General features: G+C 44.9%; 1 protein-coding gene and 1 pseudogene across 2 annotated transcripts in view; one reads left to right on the forward strand and one right to left on the reverse strand.

The window, feature by feature from the left end:
- Positions 1-1,251: 1,251 nt before the first annotated feature.
- On the forward strand, positions 1,252-1,878 carry LOC309558681 (uncharacterized protein; the record flags this gene model as incomplete). Its single annotated transcript, XM_082261739.1, has 3 exons — positions 1,252-1,306; positions 1,398-1,566; positions 1,671-1,878. The coding sequence occupies 3 exons, from the start codon at positions 1,252-1,254 to the stop codon at positions 1,822-1,824; spliced, it is 378 nt and encodes a 125-aa protein (XP_082117865.1). The 3' UTR covers positions 1,825-1,878.
- Positions 1,879-2,134: 256 nt separating this feature from the next.
- The window catches only part of LOC309558682, a 760,318-nt pseudogene continuing 740,183 nt past the window's right edge, over positions 2,135-22,269 (reverse strand). The window contains exons 4-5 of the transcript in view: positions 2,971-3,155; positions 2,135-2,219 (exon numbers count right to left, since the gene is read on the reverse strand). The product of the transcript in view is annotated as an uncharacterized misc_RNA (transcript). The remainder of the gene's footprint in view (positions 2,220-2,970; positions 3,156-22,269) is intronic.

The following is a 22,269-nucleotide window of genomic DNA, read 5'->3' on the forward strand; positions in this document are numbered from 1 at the left end:
ATCTTTTTGTATCCAAATCGGGCTTTAAACTTCTCCACAACAGTATCTCGGACCTGCTTTAAACAGACCTCTGAGACTATCACAGTGCAGGTGCATTTATACGGAGACTTGATTACACACAGGTGGATTCTATTTATTATCATTAGTCATTTAGGTCAACATTGGATCATTCAGAGACCCTCACTGAACTTCTGGAGAGAGTTTGCTGCACTGAAAGTAAAGGGGCTGAATAATTTTGCATGCCCAATTTTTCAGTTTTTTATTTGTTGACAAAGTTGGAAATATCCAATAAATTTCGTTCCACTTCATGATTGTGTCCCACGTGTTGTTGATTCTTTACAAAAAATTACAGTTTTATATCTTTATGTTTGAAGCCTGAAATGTGGCAAAAGTTCGCAAAGTTCAAGGGGGCCGAATACTTTCGCAAGGCACTGTAAATGGTGTTTTTATCCCTTTAAGTGCCCAGTGCAAAAAAACACAATAATGATAGTCACACAGTCCTTGGTGATAAAATATATTAAAATTATGGTGCTCAGTGAGATCCAATTCCACATGCAGACAAAGGAGGGGAATCCGTCACCAGGAATTAGCCCACTTACCAGATGACCCCTTGGGGTTTAACGTAGGTAAATGGTCCCTTTGTGTTGATCACTATTCCTCTGTGGGCTTAGGGATGTGGATTCAGGGATCCGACCTGCTATTTGGGATAGGCTGCACGGATATCCTCTATGGAATTGTGGTGGTCTCAACAAGCCGCATGAAATACAATAGGGAGGCTCATAGCGTTATATGCATAGACTTATTAATGAAAAATAAAGTAGTCACTTACAAGTTCAGAACGATATTTCAAGCCGGTACATAGGAAACAGCGTTGGAGCCGGTTTGCGTTCTGGCTGCACTCCAAAAGGTGGAAGTGACGTAGGGCGTAGCATGGGACCCAACGCTTTTCGTCATCATGTCTGCACGTGGAATTGGATTTCACTGAGCACAAGCACTTTAATATGTTTTATCACCAAGGACTGTGTGACTATCATTATTGTGTTTTTTTGCACTGGGCACTTAAAGGGATAAAAACACCATTTATATATCCCATTCTTTATTAAAGGCACAGTCACTTTATAATAATTTAAAGCACTTTTGGATTTATATCACTGAATGTCCAGTTAAAGATGTATATAACTAATTAATATTTATCACTTATTATTTGAGCGCTGTCCTTTTCGTATCACAAAGATCTGGAATTAAATTTCCATGGAGCTCACACCAGACTGGGCCCGGCTGAGCAATTCAGCCAAAAAGGACAGAAGTAAGTTTTTTGTTTTTTTTTTTCTTCAAGGAATGTTTGCTATGTTTTTTTTTTTAGAAAGCATATTAACCCTTTTTTCAATTTTCTGTAGGCAAAACATTACAACGTCGGTTGAAATCCCTAAGCGACCGAGTCAGGAGAGATCTCACCGAACTTGAGAAGTCTCAGCTGAGTGGGGCAGCAGCTCCGGCTAAAAAACAGCATTTGTTTTATAATCATCTTGCGTTCCTGCGCCGATCCATGATAGAGAACGCAAGAGAGTAAGTTTTTTTTTTTTTAATGTCACATATACCCTTTTGTGCATTGCTCTAATGTACCAAAAATTCAAAAACGTACAAAATCTTAACCGTTTTATTCTCTGTAGCACAAAATCAAACATTTCGGACAGCAGGGAGCGTATGGAGAAGGTGGATGCTCCAGATGCTGCTTGTGTCGAAACTGGCAGTGTGACAGATGCAGAGGTGCTATCACCTAATCAACAGTATCTATTCTCCAATGCCAATACCCAGTACAGGTAATTATCCATCCATTATGTCTCTTCCTGTCTGTCAGTCTATGTACCAATCTGAACATGTTCATTTCTGTTCACAGGAATCTAGGAGCCAGGTTAAAGCTGCCAGCAGCCTCCACCAGGAACCCGAATAACAAGGGGAAGTTCGTTGCCGTGGCCGTGGCAATGGGAGTGCACGTGGTAGAGGCCGCAATCAGCGCCAGAGGGGTGGCATTTTTACACCGGAAAATGAGGACAGGGTAGTAGCCTCGCTGCAGGCAGTGTGACAGGAGAGGCGCAGCGTGGACCCATTTTTGGATCCTTTGAATCCGCTCGCCTCATTCCTGCGAAACCTGTACCACATCCCGGAGGACATTGGTGGAGCTGAGGAGAAGCACTGTATGGATCGAATGTACGGTATTGCTATGCAATACCATAACACAAAATTAAGTGGTGGGCCACCACCTAGCGATCAATACAGTGCTTTTCGGGATCTCACAATGTCCCCCAGGACTGCAGCAAAGCTACCACCCCCCTCATATCAGCAACTTAGACGGCAGCCACCACCCAGCCATTCCTACCCTTTCTATTACCCCCCACATTTCTCCATGAAATTTCCTCCTCCCCCTCCTCCTCCTCCAGAACATTCAACATTCTCCAATGTTCCCACACCCCTTGCTTTCCAAGGACCCTACTATCCGCAGGACTTTGGGAACAAGCGCCTGCCCCAACCTACCCATTTCCACCCCAAATCCACTTTCCCCCATCCCCAATCACCTCATCCGAGCCCTGCTGACCAATCTGCTCAATATCAGCAGTTATAAGTTGAGCTTTTTTGTTTTGTTACTAAAATAAATCTTTGAAAATTTAATAAATCATTGTTAATTTAAAACGTGAATTTGTATGGTTTTTTTGTGGGTTTTGGTACACTTCAGCAGTATGTTAGCATACGGGTATCATACGCTTGCCTCCAGCAGAAGAAAAGGACTCTTTTTCCTCTGCCTGGGGCAAGCGTAAGTGCAGCCCAACAACGTACAAGGCACAGCTGAACTAAAGAAATGGGAGACATGAAAAGAACTGCCAAATTTTAAAATGCTTTATTTAAATAAAAAAAAAAACAAGAAGGCAGAGCTTAGAAAGATACAACATTTTTTTTAAAATATAATCATTTTGCCACAAAACTTCTCCATCAGGTGATAAGAAGAAATCAGCAAACTGATTATGAATGGCCATCACCTGTGCTGTGGACCGCAAGTCCAAAAATTGCACTCGTTGATTTGAGTTTCGGGGTTCCAGTTCAACGGTGCTCCTCTCCTTCTCCCGCAGGAAGTTGTGGAGGACACAGCATGCCAGGACCACCTTAATGGCATTCTCCACATCAAGCTGCATACTGTTGAGTAACACTCTCCATTTTGCTGTGCAGATTCCAAAGGCACATTCAACAATGCAGCGTGCATGGCTGAGACGATAATTGAAAATCTTTTGGCCATCGCTGAGACAATAGCCACTGTATGGCCTCATTAGATTTTCACCAGTCCAAAGGCCTCGTCTGCTACCATGACCAATGGTAAACTTGGTTCCTCGGTACAAGGTAGAGGCCTGCTTTCTGGAATGCTGAGCATTCCTTCATGTAGTCGACATCCGAAGGCTGACTCTAGCTGCCATATGCTCCAACATCAACCACAATGAACCACAGATTTGCATCAGCCAATGCCAGGAGGACCACCGAGAAGTATTTTTTTATAGTTATTATATGATGAACCTGAGGCTTCTTCACCCTGGTGTTTTTGCCATCCAGGGCACCCAGACAATTGGGAAACTGAGTTTTTTCCCAAAATGCGTCCACCACTGTTTCCCAGATGTCTTCTGTTGGTTCCGGCATTATAACTAGATTCGGCTCCTCCCATATTGCCACACAGCTTTCTCGGACTATCTTGCCAACCCTCAAAACGCCAAGAAGAAAGTGGTGGTGCAAGGACATGAAACTCAATCCTGTAGCAAGGAACCTAAAAGAACAAAATTGGGAGTGTCAAAACAATACAATACAATACATGTTGTATACATGCGATGCGACATAAGCCATACAATCTGTTTGGATGAAATCGCAATGAACAGACATTGCATGTGATTTGCATAGCAGTGCGGCACAAATTGCATGCAATGTCATGCAATGTGTGACATTGCATATGTGTGAAAAGGCACTAACCCCCCTTCAAAACAAATATCACTTACCGGAGTGTCACAAGCAGTCATTCCTCTGGTGACACACTGCTTCTCATCATGGTGTCCATCCTTTCCAGCCTTGGCCTGACTCTCCAGCAGGTCATCGAAGACAGGCACTGACACTGTGGTAAAGTTATCGAATTTTTCAGGATGCATGCAAAGGTGGGCATACATGCTCTGAAAGTACCCCAACATAGGACGCTGGGATACAATTGGATGTATCCAGAATCTACGCCGTCTGCTGCTTCTCTCCTCCTCCTCCATCTGTCCCCTTCGCCTCATCCTATGCAGAACAATCAGCAGGATTGCCCCATCGATTTTTGAATCACAGGATCTATTTTCCTAAAAACAATCTCCCAAAACTCAGTAAAACGCTCTCTCCTCAGTTTCTCCTCACAAAATGGCATAGTCATGTGATAGTTCACATATTCTATGGAATTCTGGGTAATATGGGAGTGAATTTATGTAAAAAGTTGTGTTTAGTTTTAAAAACACTGGTTAGCGCTGACGCGCCCCAAAACGGGTCTGAACGCGCTATGACACCAATGCAAAACGCGGCTTGAGGCGCGTTTTTGACGTCGCTTTTTCCTGGCATCAAGAAACAGCTTTGGAGATCGTTTTTTATGATGCCCTGTGTGCATGGGGGCTAAAGGCTTCCTGTTTATTTATAAACATTTACTATGCTTTAGTAATGAGCAAACAGAAGAGTGATTGATACTGATCATGCATGCTTATTATGTAAGGGGTCAGTAACCACTTCCCAAACAGAGACGTACCCTTACGTTGCTGGACTTTTGGTGGTTATACAGGAATGATACCTGCAGTTGGCTCTCTTATAAATTCAATTCCAATGGCTAACTAGCTGCTGGATTGCTCTTACAAGCAGCGGGAGGGGACATCTGTTGTCTCACTGGGAGAACCAAGTGACCAGCCGGCTGGCTGAATAGCCAAACAAAGCCAGGATCGGCTTTGCTTGGCTGTTTGCTATAGAAACCCAGAAGCGGCACTGACGGGCAGCACTGATAGGCATTACTGATAGGCGGCACTGATTGGCACTACTGGTGGGCACTGTGTGGATTTGCCGTTTTTTGGCTCTCCCCCCCCCTCACATGCTGTCAGCGTGAGGGGAGAATTGCTGATAACCAGGCAAATTATTTTTACATTGTGATCAGCTGTGTCCATTCACAGAGGTAAAGAGCTGTTGTGATTAGCTCTTTACCCCCAACTGTGATCAGCTGCATCTGAAGGACGAAGCGATCACAGATCACTGCTGATGCCCACCGCAGGGGGTGCGCAGGCAGCGTGAGCACTGGAGGACATCATATGATGGCCTCCCAGCAAAGTGTGGCCGCGCTGTGGCCATCATAGCTATAGTGTGGTCATGAAGATGTTAAGTACACATATTTTCTGAGTTGATTGCATTCTCCCTCAATGGTCACTGATAGATGGAAAAATGTGTACTTAAACAGTACCTGGGCATTCTGTGCACCAGAGAAGGAGTGTGGGCTGGCAGAATCTGACCACAGCCCCAGAATAAACAGGAAAAAAAAAGATATGTTGCCTTACAAAACTAAAAGGCATGTTTACTAATGCTAGAAGCTTTGTGAACAAAATGGAGGAACTGGAACTACTGATGCATGAGGATTTTGGCTTTTGTAGGTGGAACAGAGAACTGGTTTGAGATTTAAAATGACTGACGTGCAACTGCCCAGGGGTACTCCCTGCTTCAAAGGGATAGGGTAGCTAAAAGAGGGGGAGGGGTATTCATGTGTCAAGAGTGATTTATAGGTGAAGAAGGGATGAAGAGGAGATCAGTTTCCTTGCACAGTTAAAATTGGCAGCGAGGTCATGACCGCATGGGATGCCCGACTACCCTGGACCCCAAGTTGTGCCTACTTGGGATATTTCCCGAGTCTGACGCGGACAAACATATGGTTCAGTTTCTCCGGGAGACCCTGTTTACTGCCAGGAAAGTTATAGCCTTGAAATGGATGCAACCTGTGCAACCGGCATGGAAGGCAGCGGTGAGCGCTACTCTCCCTTTCAAGAAAGTCATGTATGCTAATAGGGGCTGCCCCAAAAGGTATAACAAAATCTGGGATAGGTGGCTGGAGGCCCCTGATACATGTGAAAATTAGGAAACAGTGGTTACTGTATGTTTATGCTTTGGCACGGAGTCTGGTTTCTGGGCCTGCGCCCATGGCCTCTACTATGAGTTGGACTGAGATGGGTAGTCCGGTTCTGCTCACAACAAGTCCTGTGCATTGTTATCTTATTGTTTGCATCTCATATCTTGTATTGCTTGCCCAGTGTGATGCTTACGTTTTTTTGACTATGTAATCCTATATTTGTGCATATGTCTGACGATATTTTTTTTGTATATTTCTATGTTGTGCTTAACTCAATAAACGTTTGTTTGGTTCAAAAAAAAAAAAAAATTGGCAGCGAGGCTAATAATAATTATCCAAATACTATTGGCTGGGCAGATGGAGCTGCACAACCCTCTGAAGCTCAGCACTTTTTACATGTCTCGCGGGACAATTTTATGTGTCAGTTGGTGGATTCCCCAACTAGAAACAAGGCTCTGTTTGACCTACTAACTACTAGCAACCTAGAGCTGACAGTGGCTGTGAAAGTAAGGATGTGTTAGGAAATAGCACTTACGTTTAAATGTAAATCTTCATGGCTAGTGATGGACGAACATCGACCGGGGCGGTTCGCGAACGTCACCTGCAAATTTTCTCAAAAGTCCGCGAACCGCGATTTCACGGCGGGCCCAATTGACTTTAATAGGAGGCGAACTTTAAAAACCTCTAGGTCATATTTGCAGCCACAAAAGACGTACTAGCTGTGCACAAATAGTCCCAGCACATGGACAATGTCATAACAGAAGTATTGCAATTGAAAAAGTTGCCCTAAATTTTTTTTTCCATAAATCAGCCAGAACTGACAGCAGCCGGTAAATACATTGTCTAATACATATAGGGTCCATTCACACATCTGTAAAATGGGTCCGCATCCATTCCACAATTTGGCGGAACCTTTACAGACCCATTGTTTTTCATTTCCAGTCTGAAAAATTTGGCATTCACAGGATAAAGAAGTAAGTGTCGGCCATTCCAGGCCCCAAAAATTAGCCCACATGCATTTACCTGACAGCTAAGAACATAGTATTCTGTGGCTGAAGGTACATTAGGCATTAACATGATACAGAAGTAAGTGTCGGCCATTAAAGGCCCCAAAAAATAGCCCACATGGGATTAACTGACAGCAAAGAACTTTGTTTTTGATGGCTAGAGGTACAGTAGGTGTTCACAGGATACATAAGTAAGTGTCGGCCTGTATAGGCTCAAAATTTTGCTCACATGGTTTAAACTGACAGCAAAGAACTTTGTTTTTGATGGCTAGAGGTACAGTAGGCGTTCACAGGATACATAGGTAAGTGTCGGCCTGTATAGGCTTCAAAAATTAGCCCACATGGGTTTACCTCAAAGCTAAGTATGTAGTATTCTGTGGCTGAAGGTACATTAGGCATGCACACAGTATATCGAAGTAAGTGTCGGCCTGTATAGGCCCCAAAAATTAGCCCACATGGGTTTAACTGACAGCAAAGAACGTAGTGTATTTGATGGCTGGAGGTACAGTAGGCATTCACAGTATACAGAAGTAAGTGGTGGCCTGTATAGGCTGCAAAAATTAGCTCACATGGGTTGAACTGACAGCAAAGAACGTAGTTTTTGATGGCTAGAGGTACAGTAGGCATTCACAGTACACAGAACAGTAAGTGTCGGCCTGTATAGGCTAAAAAAATGAGCTCACATGGGTTGAACTGACAGCAAAGAACTTAGGTTTTGATGGCTAGAGGTACAGTAGGCATTCACAGTATTCAGAAGTAAGTGGCAGCCTGTATAGGTGGCAAAAATGAGCTCACATGGGTTGAACTGACAGCAAAGAACTTAGTTTTTGATGGCTAGAGGTACAGTAGGCGTTCACAGTATACAGAAGTAAGTGGCGGCCTGTATAGGCTGCAAAATGTAGCTCACATGGGTTGAACTGACAGCAAAGAATGTAGTATTTGATGGCTAGAGGTACAGTAGGCATTCACAGTACACAGAACAGTAAGTGTCGGCCTGTATAGGCTGCAAAAATTAGCTCACATGGGTTGAACTGACAGCAAAGAACTTAAGTTTTGATGGCTGGAGGAACAGTAGGCGTTCACAGTATACAGAAGTAAGTGGCGGCCTGTATAGGCTGCAAAAATTAGCTCACGTGGGCTGAACTGAAAGCAAAGAACGTAGTATTTGATGGCTAGAGGTACAGTAGGCGTTCACACAGTATACAGAAGTAAGTGTCGGCCTGTATAGGCTGCAAAAATTAACTCACATGGGTTGAACTGACAGCAAAGAAAGTAGTATATGATGGCTAGAGGTACAGTAGGCATTCACAGTACACAGAACAGTAAGTGTCGGCCTGTATAGGCTGCAAAAATTAGCTCACATGGGTTGAACTGACAGCAAAGAACGTAGTGTATTTGATGGCTGGAGGTACAGTAGGCATTCACAGTATACAGAAGTAAGTGGCTGCCTGTATAGGCTGCAAAAATTAGCTCACATTGGTTGAACTGACATCAAAGAACGTAGTATTTGACAGCTAGAGGAACAGTAGGCATTCACATTAAGCAGAACAGTAAGTGTCGGCCTGTATAGGCTGCAAAAATGACCTCACATGGGTTGAACTGACAGCAAAGAACTTAGGTTTTGATGGCTAGAGGTACAGTAGGCGTTCACAGTATACAGAAGTAAGTGGCGGCCTGTATAGGCTGCAAAAATTAGCTCACATTGGTTGAAATGACAGCAAAGAACGTAGTATTTGATGGCTAGAGGTACAGTAGGCATTAACAGTACACAGAACAGTAAGTGTCGGCCTGTATAGGCTGCAAAAAATGAGCTCACATGGGTTGAACTAACAGCAAATAACTTACGTTTTGATGTCTAGAGGTACAGTAGGCTTTCACAGTATACAGAAGTAAGTGGCGGCCTGTATAGGTGGCAAAAATGAGCTCACATGGGTTAAACTGACAGCAAAGAACATTGTTTTTGATGGCTAGAGGTACAGTAGGTGTTCACAGTCTACAGAAGTAAGTGTCCGCCTGTATAGGCTGCAAAAATTAACTCACATGAGTTGAACTGACAGCAAAGAATGTAGTATATGATGGCTAGAAGTACAGTAGGCATTCACAGAACACAGAACAGTAAGTGTCAGCCTGTATAGGCTGCAAAAATTAGCTCACATGGGTTGAACTGACAGCAAAGAACGTAGTGTATTTGATGGCTAGAGGTACAGTAGGCATTAACAGTACACAGAACAGTAAGTGTCGGCCTGTATAGGCTACAAAAAATGAGCTCACATGGGTTGAACTAACAGCAAATAACTTACGTTTTGATGTCTAGAGGTACAGTAGGCTTTCACAGTATACAGAAGTAAGTGGCGGCCTGTATAGGTGGCAAAAATGAGCTCACATGGGTTGAACTGACAGCAAAGAATGTTGTTTTTGATGGCTAGAGGTACAGTAGGTGTTCACAGTATAAAGAAGTAAGTGTCCGCCTGTATAGGCTGCAAAAATTAACTAACATGAGTTGAACTGACAGCAAAGAACGTAGTATATGATTGCTAGAGGTACAGTAGGCATTCACAGTACACAGAACAGTAAGTGTCAGCCTGTATAGGCTGCAAAAATTAGCTCACATGGGTTGAACTGACAGCAAAGGACGTAGTGTATTTGATGGCTGGAGGTACAGTAGGCATTCACAGTACACAGAACAGTAAGTGTCGGCCTGTATAGGCTGCAAAAAATGAGCTCACATGGGTTGAACTAACAGCAAATAACTTACGTTTTGATGTCTAGAGGTACAGTAGGCTTTCACAGTATACAGAAGTAAGTGGCGGCCTGTATAGGTGGCAAAAATGAGCTCACATGGGTTGAACTGACAGCAAAGAACGTTGTTTTTGATGGCTAGAGGTACAGTAGGTGTTCACAGTATACAGAAGTAAGTGTCCGCCTGTATAGGCTGCAAAAATTAACTCACATGAGTTGAACTGACAGCAAAGAATGTAGTATATGATGGCTAGAGGTACAGTAGGCATTCACAGAACACAGAACAGTAAGTGTCAGCCTGTATAGGCTGCAAAAATTAGCTCACATGGGTTGAACTGACAGCAAAGAACGTAGTGTATTTGATGGCGGGAGGTACAGTAGGCATTCACAGTATACAGAAGTAAGTGGCGGCCTGTATAGGCTGCAAAAATTAGCTCACATTGGTTGAAATGACAGCAAAGAACGTAGTATTTGATGGCTAGAGGTACAGTAGGCATTAACAGTACACAGAACAGTAAGTGTCGGCCTGTATAGGCTGCAAAAAATGAGCTCACATGGGTTGAACTAACAGCAAATAACTTACGTTTTGATGTCTAGAGGTACAGTAGGCTTTCACAGTATACAGAAGTAAGTGGCGGCCTGTATAGGTGGCAAAAATGAGCTCACATGGGTTGAACTGACAGCAAAGAATGTTGTTTTTGATGGCTAGAGGTACAGTAGGTGTTCACAGTATAAAGAAGTAAGTGTCCGCCTGTATAGGCTGCAAAAATTAACTAACATGAGTTGAACTGACAGCAAAGAACGTAGTATATGATTGCTAGAGGTACAGTAGGCATTCACAGTACACAGAACAGTAAGTGTCAGCCTGTATAGGCTGCAAAAATTAGCTCACATGGGTTGAACTGACAGCAAAGGACGTAGTGTATTTGATGGCTGGAGGTACAGTAGGCATTCACAGTACACAGAACAGTAAGTGTCGGCCTGTATAGGCTGCAAAAAATGAGCTCACATGGGTTGAACTAACAGCAAATAACTTACGTTTTGATGTCTAGAGGTACAGTAGGCTTTCACAGTATACAGAAGTAAGTGGCGGCCTGTATAGGTGGCAAAAATGAGCTCACATGGGTTGAACTGACAGCAAAGAACGTTGTTTTTGATGGCTAGAGGTACAGTAGGTGTTCACAGTATACAGAAGTAAGTGTCCGCCTGTATAGGCTGCAAAAATTAACTCACATGAGTTGAACTGACAGCAAAGAATGTAGTATATGATGGCTAGAGGTACAGTAGGCATTCACAGAAAACAGAACAGTAAGTGTCAGCCTGTATAGGCTGCAAAAATTAGCTCACATGGGTTGAACTGACAGCAAAGAACGTAGTGTATTTGATGGCTGGAGGTACAGTAGGCATTCACAGTATACAGAAGTAAGTGGCGGCCTGTATAGGCTGCAAAAATTAGCTCACATTGGTTGAAATGACAGCAAAGAACGTAGTATTTGATGGCTAGAGGTACAGTAGGCATTAACAGTACACAGAACAGTAAGTGTCGGCCTGTATAGGCTGCAAAAAATGAGCTCACATGGGTTGAACTAACAGAAAATAACTTACGTTTTGATGTCTAGAGGTACAGTAGGCTTTCACAGTATACAGAAGTAAGTGGCGGCCTGTATAGGTGGCAAAAATGAGCTCACATGGGTTGAACTGACAGCAAAGAATGTTGTTTTTGATGGCTAGAGGTACAGTAGGTGTTCACAGTATAAAGAAGTAAGTGTCCGCCTGTATAGGCTGCAAAAATTAACTAACATGAGTTGAACTGACAGCAAAGAACGTAGTATATGATTGCTAGAGGTACAGTAGGCATTCACAGTACACAGAACAGTAAGTGTCAGCCTGTATAGGCTGCAAAAATTAGCTCACATGGGTTGAACTGACAGCAAAGGACGTAGTGTATTTGATGGCTGGAGGTACAGTAGGCATTCACAGTACACAGAACAGTAAGTGTCGGCCTGTATAGGCTGCAAAAAATGAGCTCACATGGGTTGAACTAACAGCAAATAACTTACGTTTTGATGTCTAGAGGTACAGTAGGCTTTCACAGTATACAGAAGTAAGTGGCGGCCTGTATAGGTGGCAAAAATGAGCTCACATGGGTTGAACTGACAGCAAAGAACGTTGTTTTTGATGGCTAGAGGTACAGTAGGCATTCACAGAAAACAGAACAGTAAGTGTCAGCCTGTATAGGCTGCAAAAATTAGCTCACATGGGTTGAACTGACAGCAAAGAACGTAGTGTATTTGATGGCTGGAGGTACAGTAGGCATTCACAGTATACAGAAGTAAGTGGCGGCCTGTATAGGCTGCAAAAATTAGCTCACATTGGTTGAAATGACAGCAAAGAACGTAGTATTTGATGGCTAGCGGTACAGTAGGCATTAACAGTACACAGAACAGTAAGTGTCGGCCTGTATAGGCTGCAAAAAATGAGCTCACATGGGTTGAACTAACAGAAAATAACTTACGCTTTGATGTCTAGAGGTACAGTAGGCTTTCACAGTATACAGAAGTAAGTGGCGGCCTGTATAGGTGGCAAAAATGAGCTCACATGGGTTGAACTGACAGCAAAGAACGTTGTTTTTGATGGCTAGAGGTACAGTAGGCATTCACAGTACACAGTATAAACAAAAAAGTCCTGGCGCTGTGGTTGCGATAATCAGACGGCGGGGCTGGGATAATGGGGTCGGACAATGTCCCAAAGGGGTCCACCTTCAATGTCACGTCCAAGTCTGGGCTGCTGCCTACCCTAACCCAGATTCCAACTGGGTGGAGAGAATAGCAACACAATAAAACGGGTATGATGGCGCTCCCGGACAAAATGACATGCAAAAGAAAGAAAAAAAAAAAAAAAAAAAGAAAAAACTTTTGTGCTGCTCAGGATCTGGAAAATAAACTTATTTATTAAAATCAATAAAATTGGCTCCCGGTCAAGGAAAAAACAATGGTGTGCCAGGGAAGTAATGCTGAGCATGTAGACTCAAACAGCAAGGAGGACCCAGAGGCAGGGAAACAACGCCTTACCACCAGTAAGGTCTGGACAGTGTGTCACCTGTAGATGGGCTGACCGACAGCCTCGATCGGATCGGGAGCCTTCGCTGCGGGTGAGTCTCCAGATGGGGCGATGCCTGGGTTGAGGAGAAGTTGATGGAGGGATGGTATCCTCAAACCCCGACCTGCAGCTCCGGTGGTGGTGCGCGCCCGAGGTGGCAGCGGCCGCTGCTCGTCAGTCCCTGCTGACGCGGCGCCGGGAGATGACGTCACCAGGCACCTAGCGCCGATGTGCGCACCAGGGGCTGAGCCCACGATGTAGCCGGAAGTGTGGAGGTGGCTCAACAACGACCCGGCTCTTGCATCACCAAAGAGTCACCTGGCGGAGCTATTGGAAAATGCCACAATTGGAGGGAAATGACATGTTTCGGGCCAAGCCCTTCTTCAGATCTCCTGTGGCTAACTGATAATGGCACATATATAGGATATGGGGAGGAAGAGGCGTTGCACCCCACTCTCTGGCTCCACCTTGTGTACAATCATGATAAATATAAAACCATAACATAATGACATACAAAACAAAAACATACCAACAAATATCATGGAAAATGAATGGAAGAAAAATATAAAGACAATATGTGGAGATTGCGTGGGAAAAAAAAAAAAAAAAAAAAAAAATTATATATTTAAAAAAAAAAAAAAAAATTTTTTTTAAAAAGACAGAAGACGACCTTGAGCCCAACTAAGAGGAAGTTACACCACAGTGTAAGCGTCGAGCTCCTCGTTCAACCCATGGGGAGACAGAGTGTTAAGCTTATAAATCCAGAACGTCTCTCTCTTGCAAAGCAAGGAGAGACGTTCATTACTGGACAAGGAACCCTTGGGTACGCACTCAACCGCCCACACCCTAAGGTCCTGTACTAGGCTCTTATGGTGGGTGGCAAAGTGTCGGGGCACACTATGGGGTGGTTTCCCATTTTTGGTATTTAGTCCCTGCAAAATACCTCTACGGTGCTCACCAATCCGTGTGCGCAGATGACGGATGGTGCGGCCTACGTAAAGTAAATTGCAAGGACATTGTAATATATATACCACATATTCTGTGGTGCAAGTGATGAATTGGCGTATGCTGTAGCTCTTGCCAGAGGAGTCACAGAAGGATTCACTGCCATGCTGAATAAAGCAACATGTGAGGCACCCTCTTTTCCTGCACTGAAAGGTGCCTACTTTGTCGCTGAAATATGACCTAATGTCCAAGGGCCTATTGGATGTGGATGCGTTGATTTTGCTGGGAGCTATGACGTTCTTGATGGTCCGTGCCCTCCTGTAGACCACATGGGGGGCTGCTGGAAGATGGGGGCCTAATCTGGGATCAGAGAGTAATATTGACCAATGTTTCTTCAGAATGTGGGAAATATGTCTGAAGTTATTATTGAACCCGGTAATGAGTCGGGCTTTAGGGATGGTTTGCAAAGTGGAGGTGGGCCCAGATGGGCGGGAAGGGGATGTGTCCCTGCACTCAGTGAATGCCTTTAGAACCAACGCCTCCGGGAATCCCTTTTCCAAAAAACTCACTCTCATGAGTTGACCCTGGGTTTCATAATCTTCCAGACGGGAACAGTTTCTGCGTAACCGCAGAAACTGTCCCTTAGGAATATTTGTCTTCCAAGATGGGTGGTGGCAACTCTCATAATGGAGATAAGAGTTGCCAGCCACCGATTTGATGTGATTGAGGGTCACAATCGCGTTGTCGGCGTGTGTGAGCTCCAGGTCAAGGAAGACCAGACGCACAGGGTCTATAACATGGGTAAAGGATAACCCGAAGGTGTTGCTGTTACAATGGTCAACGAAGGCCTGGAAGATGTCGAGGTCCCCGTCCCAGATGATCAGAACATCGTCTATGTAGCGGCCATAATAGACTAGATGTTTGGAGAACGGGTTGTTGTGCCAGACCTGGAACTCTTCCCACAGTCCCATCGTCAGGTTGGCATAGCAGGGTGCGAAACTTGCACCCATCGCTGTGCCATGGGTTTGTAAGTAAAATTTGTCCAAAAAGGAAAAATAATTATGTTCAAGACAAAACCGTGTACCCTCCACTAGAAAGGCAACCTGGCGGGAATTAAGTTGGCCATCCTTGGTGAGAAAATGTTGTAGGGCTCGAATGCCCACATCATGGGGGATGGACGTGTACAAAGAACACACGTCTAGGGAGGCCCAATGATAGTGACTCTCCCAAGGGTAATGTTTCAATGTGTCCAGTACGTGGCCCGAGTCACGAATATATGATGGCAGCTGTTGAACTACGGGTTGTAGAAACCAATCAATATATTCGGACAGGCCGCTGATGAAACTATTAGTGCCGGCCACAATGGGCCTGCCAGGAGGGTCCACCAAAGATTTGTGGACCTTGGGGAGATGATAAAAGTACGGTGTACTGCAAACCGAGGGTAGAAGAAATTGGCATTCCCTCTTGGTAAGTACTCCCGCCGTTGCGGCCGCCTGTATCATCTCTCCAAGTGCCAACTGGTACGCCGGTAGAGGGTCTTGGGGGAGAGCAGTGTAGGTGTTGGTATCAGATAGGAGCCGTAGAGACTCACCAATGTAAGTGGTACGGTCCTGGACCACAATGCTCCCTCCCTTGTCGGCTTGTTTGACGACAATGTCCTTGTTCAGTTTGAGTGCCTTAAGGGCAGTCGTTTCAAGTGATGTCAGGTTGGGTCTCTGTGGCGTGGTGTTGTCACACATGTTCAATAACTCCTTGTAAACAACATGATAGTATGTCTCCAAGAAGGGCCCTCTTGACTGGGATGGATAAAACAAGGAACGTGGACGGAAGGATGTGTGGATCACAGGGGGATCAAAACATGCCTCTAGAGGTTGACTGTCAATGTGGCCCTCCTCCCACAGGTCCCACAGGTCTTGAAGACAGTCAGTCTCTGGGGTGCCTACGGGGGAACTGGTGGCAGAGAGGGGGGTGTGATTGGCTACTGACGGTACGGGAACACTAGTGGCCGTGGTGGGCTGTATATAGTGCCGCTGGACCGTCAGGTTCCTGATGAAACGGTTCAAATCTTTGAAAATTTGAAATTTATTGGCTCTAACATTAGGACAAAAACTAAGCCCCCTGGACAAGAGGGACTGTTCGGACTCAGTCAGGGGGTGCGAGGACAGGTTATAAATCTTGATCGTGGACTTGTTGTTGCTTATGAATCCTTTCTGTCTTTTTTGTGCCTGCTTTCTTCGTTTTGAACTTCCCCTTCTACCTCGTGTAGTTTTCTTTTTTCTGTTTGGCAGAGGGGGGATGGTCCTAAAAAAGGAAACGAAGAGGGCCCAGGGGTGTTAATTGGTGCAGCGGAACTACATGTGAGTCCCACGGGGTCACTAGTGGGGGGATCACAGGGATGAATGGGTGGGGGACTGAGAGATATGTCTTGCAATGGAGAGGGTGCGACCGGATTAGTGGAGGGAGAAGGGGAGCCGCACGGGGCACCCGTTGAGTGGGTGGCTTGGTTGCGGGGAACCATAGGTGGAAATGGTGGACCCACAGGCGGGGGTGCCCGGCTCCTCCGTCTATTCTTGCCTCTGTGTTTCCTTCTGTGACTCCTATGGTGGGGGTTCAAGGGACCACATGGCCCGCCTTGGTCAATATTATTCACCTGTATATTAGGGGCCGGTCTATCCCTCCTGCTGGATTGAATGGAGGCCGTGCTTTGTCGACCATGTTCATGGCGCCAGGGGCCCAAGGGTGCCTTGGGGGGGAGGTGGGAGCTTCCCGAGGAGCGAGTCCAGACTGGCTGGCGGCTCCAATTGAACCATTTCCACCTATGGTTCCCCGCAACCAAGCCACAACAACCCGTTCTCCAAACATCTAGTCTATTATGGCCGCTACATAGACGATGTTCTGATCATCTGGGACGGGGACCTCGACATCTTCCAGGCCTTCGTTGACCATTGTAACAGCAACACCTTCGGGTTATCCTTTACCCATGTTATAGACCCTGTGCGTCTGGTCTTCCTTGACCTGGAGCTCACACACGCCGACAACGCGATTGTGACCCTCAATCACATCAAATCGGTGGCTGGCAACTCTTATCTCCATTAGGGTCAACTCATGAGAGTGAGTTTTTTGGAAAAGGGATTCCCGGAGGCGTTGGTTCTAAAGGCATTCACTGAGTGCAGGGACACATCCCCTTCCCGCCCATCTGGGCCCACCTCCACTTTGCAAACCATCCCTAAAGCCCGATTCATTACCGGGTTCAATAATAACTTCAGACATATTTCCCACATTCTGAAGAAACATTGGTCAATATTACTCTCTGATCCCAGATTAGGCCCCCATCTTCCAGCAGCCCCCCATGTGGTCTACAGGAGGGCACGGACCATCAAGAACGTCATAGCTCCCAGCAAAATCAACGCATCCACATCCAATAGGCCCTTGGACATTAGGTCATATTTCAGCGACAAAGTAGGCACCTTTCAGTGCAGGAAAAGAGGGTGCCTCACATGTTGCTTTATTCAGCATGGCCGTGAATCCTTCTGTGACTCCTCTGGCAAGAGCTACAGCATACGCCAATTCATCACTTGCACCACAGAATATGTGGTATATATATTACAATGTCCTTGCAATTTACTTTACGTAGGCCGCACCATCCGTCATCTGCGCACACGGATTGGTGAGCACCGTAGAGGTATTTTGCAGGGACTAAATACCAAAAATGGGAAACCACCCCATAGTGTGCCCCGACACTTTGCCACCCACCATAAGAGCCTAGTACAGGACCTTAGGGTGTGGGCGGTTGAGTGCGTACCCAAGGGTTCCTTGTCCAGTAATGAACGTCTCTCCTTGCTTTGCAAGAGAGAGACGTTCTGGATTTATAAGCTTAACACTCTGTCTCCCCATGGGTTGAACGAGGAGCTCGACGCTTACACTGTGGTGTAACTTCCTCTTAGTTGGGCTCAAGGTCGTCTTCTGTCTTTTTAAAATTTTTTTTTTTTTTTTTTTTTTTTTTTTTTTTTTTAAATATATAATTTTTTTTTTTTTTTTTTTTTTTCCCACGCAATCTCCACATATTGTCTTTATATTTTTCTTCCATTCATTTTCCATGATATTTGTTGGTATGTTTTTGTTTTGTATGTCATTATGTTATGGTTTTATATTTATCATGATTGTACACAAGGTGGAGCCAGAGAGTGGGGTGCAACGCCTCTTCCTCCCCATATCCTATATATGTGCCATTATCAGTTAGCCACAGGAGATCTGAAGAAGGGCTTGGCCCGAAACATGTCATTTCCCTCCAATTGTGGCATTTTCCAATAGCTCCGCCAGGTGACTCTTTGGTGATGCAAGAGCCGGGTCGTTGTTGAGCCACCTCCACACTTCCGGCTACATCGTGGGCTCAGCCCCTGGTGCGCACATCGGCGCTAGGCGCCTGGTGACGTCATCTCCCGGCGCCGCGTCAGCAGGGACTGACGAGCAGCGGCCGCTGCCACCTCGGGCGCGCACCACCACCGGAGCTGCAGGTCGGGGTTTGAGGATACCATCCCTCCATCAACTTCTCCTCAACCCAGGCATCGCCCCATCTGGAGACTCACCCGCAGCGAAGGCTCCCGATCCGATCGAGGCTGTCGGTCAGCCCATCTACAGATGACACACTGTCCAGACCTTACTGGTGGTAAGGCGTTGTTTCCCTGCCTCTGGGTCCTCCTTGCTGTTTGAGTCTACATGCTCAGCATTACTTCCCTGGCACACCATTGTTTTTTCCTTACCCGGGAGCCAATTTTATTGATTTTAATAAATAAGTTTATTTTCCAGATCCTGAGCAGCACAAAAGTTTTTTCTTTCTTTTTCATGTCATTTTGTCCGGGAGCGCCATCATACCCGTTTTATTGTGTTGCTATTCACAGTACACAGAACAGTAAGTGTCAGCCTGTATAGGCTGCAAAAATTAGCTCACATGGGTTGAACTGACAGCAAAGGATGTAGTGTATTTGATGGCTGGAGGTACAGTAGGCATTCACAGTACACAGAACAGTGTCGGCCTGTATAGGCTGCAAAAATTAGCTCACATGGGTTGAACTGACAGCAAAGAACATAGTGTATTTGATGGCTGGAGGTACAGTAGGCATTCACAGTATACAGAAGAAAGTGGCTGCCTGTATAGGCTGCAAAAATTAGCTCACATTGGTTGAACTGACATCAAAGAACATAGTATTTGACGGCTAGAGGAACAGTAGGCATTCACATTAAGCAGAACAGTAAGTGTTGGCCTGTATAGGCTGCAAAAATGACCTCACATGGGTTGAACTGACAGCAAAGAACTTAGGTTTTGATGGCTAGAGGTACAGTAGGCGTTCACAGTATACAGAAGTAAGTGGAGGCCTGGATAGGTGGTAAAAATGAGCTCACATGGGTTGAACTGACAGCAAAGAACGTTGTTTTTGATGGCTAGAGGTACAGTAGGTGTTCACAGTATACAGAAGTAAGTGTCCGCCTGTATAGGCTGCAAAAATTAACTCACATGAATTGAACTGACAGCAAAGAATGTAGTATATGATGGCTAGAGGTACAGTAGGCATTCACAGAACACAGAACAGTAAGTGTCAGCCTGTATAGGCTGCAAAAATTAGCTCACATGGGTTGAACTGACAGCAAAGAACGTAGTGTATTTGATGGCTGGAGGTACAGTAGGCATTCACAGTATACAGAAGTAAGTGGCGGCCTGTATAGGCTGCAAAAATTAGCTCACATTGGTTGAAATGACAGCAAAAAACTTAGGTTTTGATGGCTAGAAGTACAGTAGGCGTTCACAGTATACAGAAGTAAGTGTCGGCCTGTATAAGCTCCAAAAATTAGCTCACATGGTTTGAACTGACAGCAAAGAACTTTGTTTTTGATGGCTAGAGGTACAGTAGGCGTTCACAGTATACAGAAGTAGGTGTCGGCCTGTAAAGGCTCCAAAAATTAGCTCACATGGTTTGAACTGACAGCAAAGAACATTGTTTTTGATGGCTAGAGGTACAGTAGGCGTTCACACAGTATACAGAAGTAAGTGTCGGCCTCTATAGGCTGCAAAAATTAGCTCACATGGGTTGAACTGAGAGCAAAGAACGTAGTGTATTTGATGGCTAGAGGTACAGTAGGCGTTCACGGTATACAGAAGTAAGTGGCGGCCTGCATAGGCCGCAAAAATTTGCTCACATGGGTTAAACTGACAGCAAAGAACATAGTATTTGATGGCTAGAGGTACAGTAGACGTTCACAGTATACAGAAGTAAGTGGCGGCCTGTATAGGCAGCAAAAATTAGCTCACATGGTTTGAACTGACAGCAAAGAATGTAGTGTATTTGATGGCTAGAGGTACAGTAGGCATTTACAGTATACAGAAGTATGTGGCGGCCTCTATAGGCGGCAAAAATTAGCTCACATGGGTTGAGCTGACATCAAAGAACATAGTATTTGATGGCTAGAGGTACAGTAGGCATTCACAGTATACAGAACAGTAAGTGTCGGCCTGTATAGGCTGCAAAAATGAGCTCACATGGGTTGAACTGACAGCAAAGAACTTAGTTTTTGATGGCTAGAGGTACAGTAGGCATTCACAGTACACAGAACAGTAAGTGTCGGCCTGTATAGGCTGCAAAAATGAGCTCACATGGGATGAACTGACAGCAAAGAACTTAGGTTTTGATGGCTAGAGGTACAGTAGGCTTTCTCAGTATACAGAAGTAAGTGGCAGCCTGTATAGGTGGCATAAATGAGCTCACATGGGTTGAACTGACAGCAAAGAACGTCGTTTTTTATTGCTAGAGGTACAGTAGGCGTTCACAGTATATAGAAGTAAGTGTCCGCCTGTATAGGCTGCAAAAATTAACTCACATGGGTTGAACTGACAGCAAAGAATGTAGTATATGATTGCTAGAGGTACAGTAGGCATTCACAGTACACAGAACAGTAAGTGTCGGCCTGTATAGGCTGCAAAAATTAGCTCACATGGGTTGAACTGAAAGCAAAGAACGTAGTAATTGATGGCTAGAGGTACAGTAGGCATTCACAGTACACAGAACAGTAAGTGTCAGAGTGTCAGCATGTATAGTCTAAAAAAATGAGCTCACATGGGTTGAACTGACAGCAAAGAACTTTGTTTTTTATGGCTAGAGGTACAGTAGGCGTTCTCAGTATACAGAAGTAGGTGACGGCCTGTATAGGCTCCAAAAATTAGCTCACATGGTTTGAATTGACAGCAAAGAACTATGTTTTTGATGGCTAGAGGTACAGTAGGCGTTCACACAGTATACAGAAGTAAGTGTCGGACTGTATAGGCTGCATAAATTAACTCACATGGGTTGAACTGACAGCAAAGAAAGTAGTATTTGATGGCTGGAGGTACAGTAGGCTTTCACAGTATACAGAAGTAAGTGTCAGCCTGTATAGGCTGCAAAAATTAGCTCACATGGGTTGAACTGACAGCAAAGAACGTAGTGTATTTGATGGCTGAAAGTACAGTAGGCATTCACAGTATACAGAAGTAAGTGGCGGCCTGCATAGACTGCAAAAATTAGCTCACATGGGTTGAACTGACAGCAAAGAACATAGTATTTGTTGGCTAGAGGTACAGTAGGCATTCACAGTATACAGAAGTAAGTGGCGGCCTGTATAGGCTGCAAAAATTAGCTCACATTGGTTGAACTGACAGCAAAGAACGTAGTATTTGATGGCTAGAGGTAGAGTAGGCATTCACAGTACACAGAACAGTAAGTGTCAGCATGTATAGTCTGAAAAAATGAGCTCACATGGGTTGAACTGACAGCAAAGAACTTAGGTTTTGATGGCTAGAGGTACAGTAGGCGTTCTCACTATACAGAAGTAGGTGCCGGCCTGTATAGGCTCCAAAAATTAGCTCACATGGTTTGAATTAACAGCAAAGAACTATGTTTTTGATGGCTAGAGGTAAATTAGGCATTCACACAGTATACAGAAGTAAGTGTCGGACTGTATAGGCTGCAAAAATAACTCACATGGGTTGAACTGACAGCAAAGAACGTAGTATATGATGGCTAGAGGTACAGTATGCATTCACAGTACACAGAACAGTAAGTGTCGGTCTGTATAGGCTGCAAAAAGTAGCTCACATGGGTTGAACTGACAGCAAAAAATGTAGTGTATTTGATGGCTGGAGGTACAGTAGGCATTCACAGTATACAGAAGTAAGTGTCAGCCTGTATAGGCTGCAAAAATTAGCTCACATGGGTTGAACTGACAGCAAAGAACGTAGTGTATTTGATGGCTGGAGGTACAGTAGGCATTCACAGTATACAGAAAAGTGGCGGCCTGTATAGG

Source organism: Pelophylax lessonae (assembly GCF_965119305.1).
Source record: "Pelophylax lessonae genome assembly, chromosome: 6".
Lineage (NCBI taxonomy): Eukaryota > Metazoa > Chordata > Amphibia > Anura > Ranidae > Pelophylax > Pelophylax lessonae.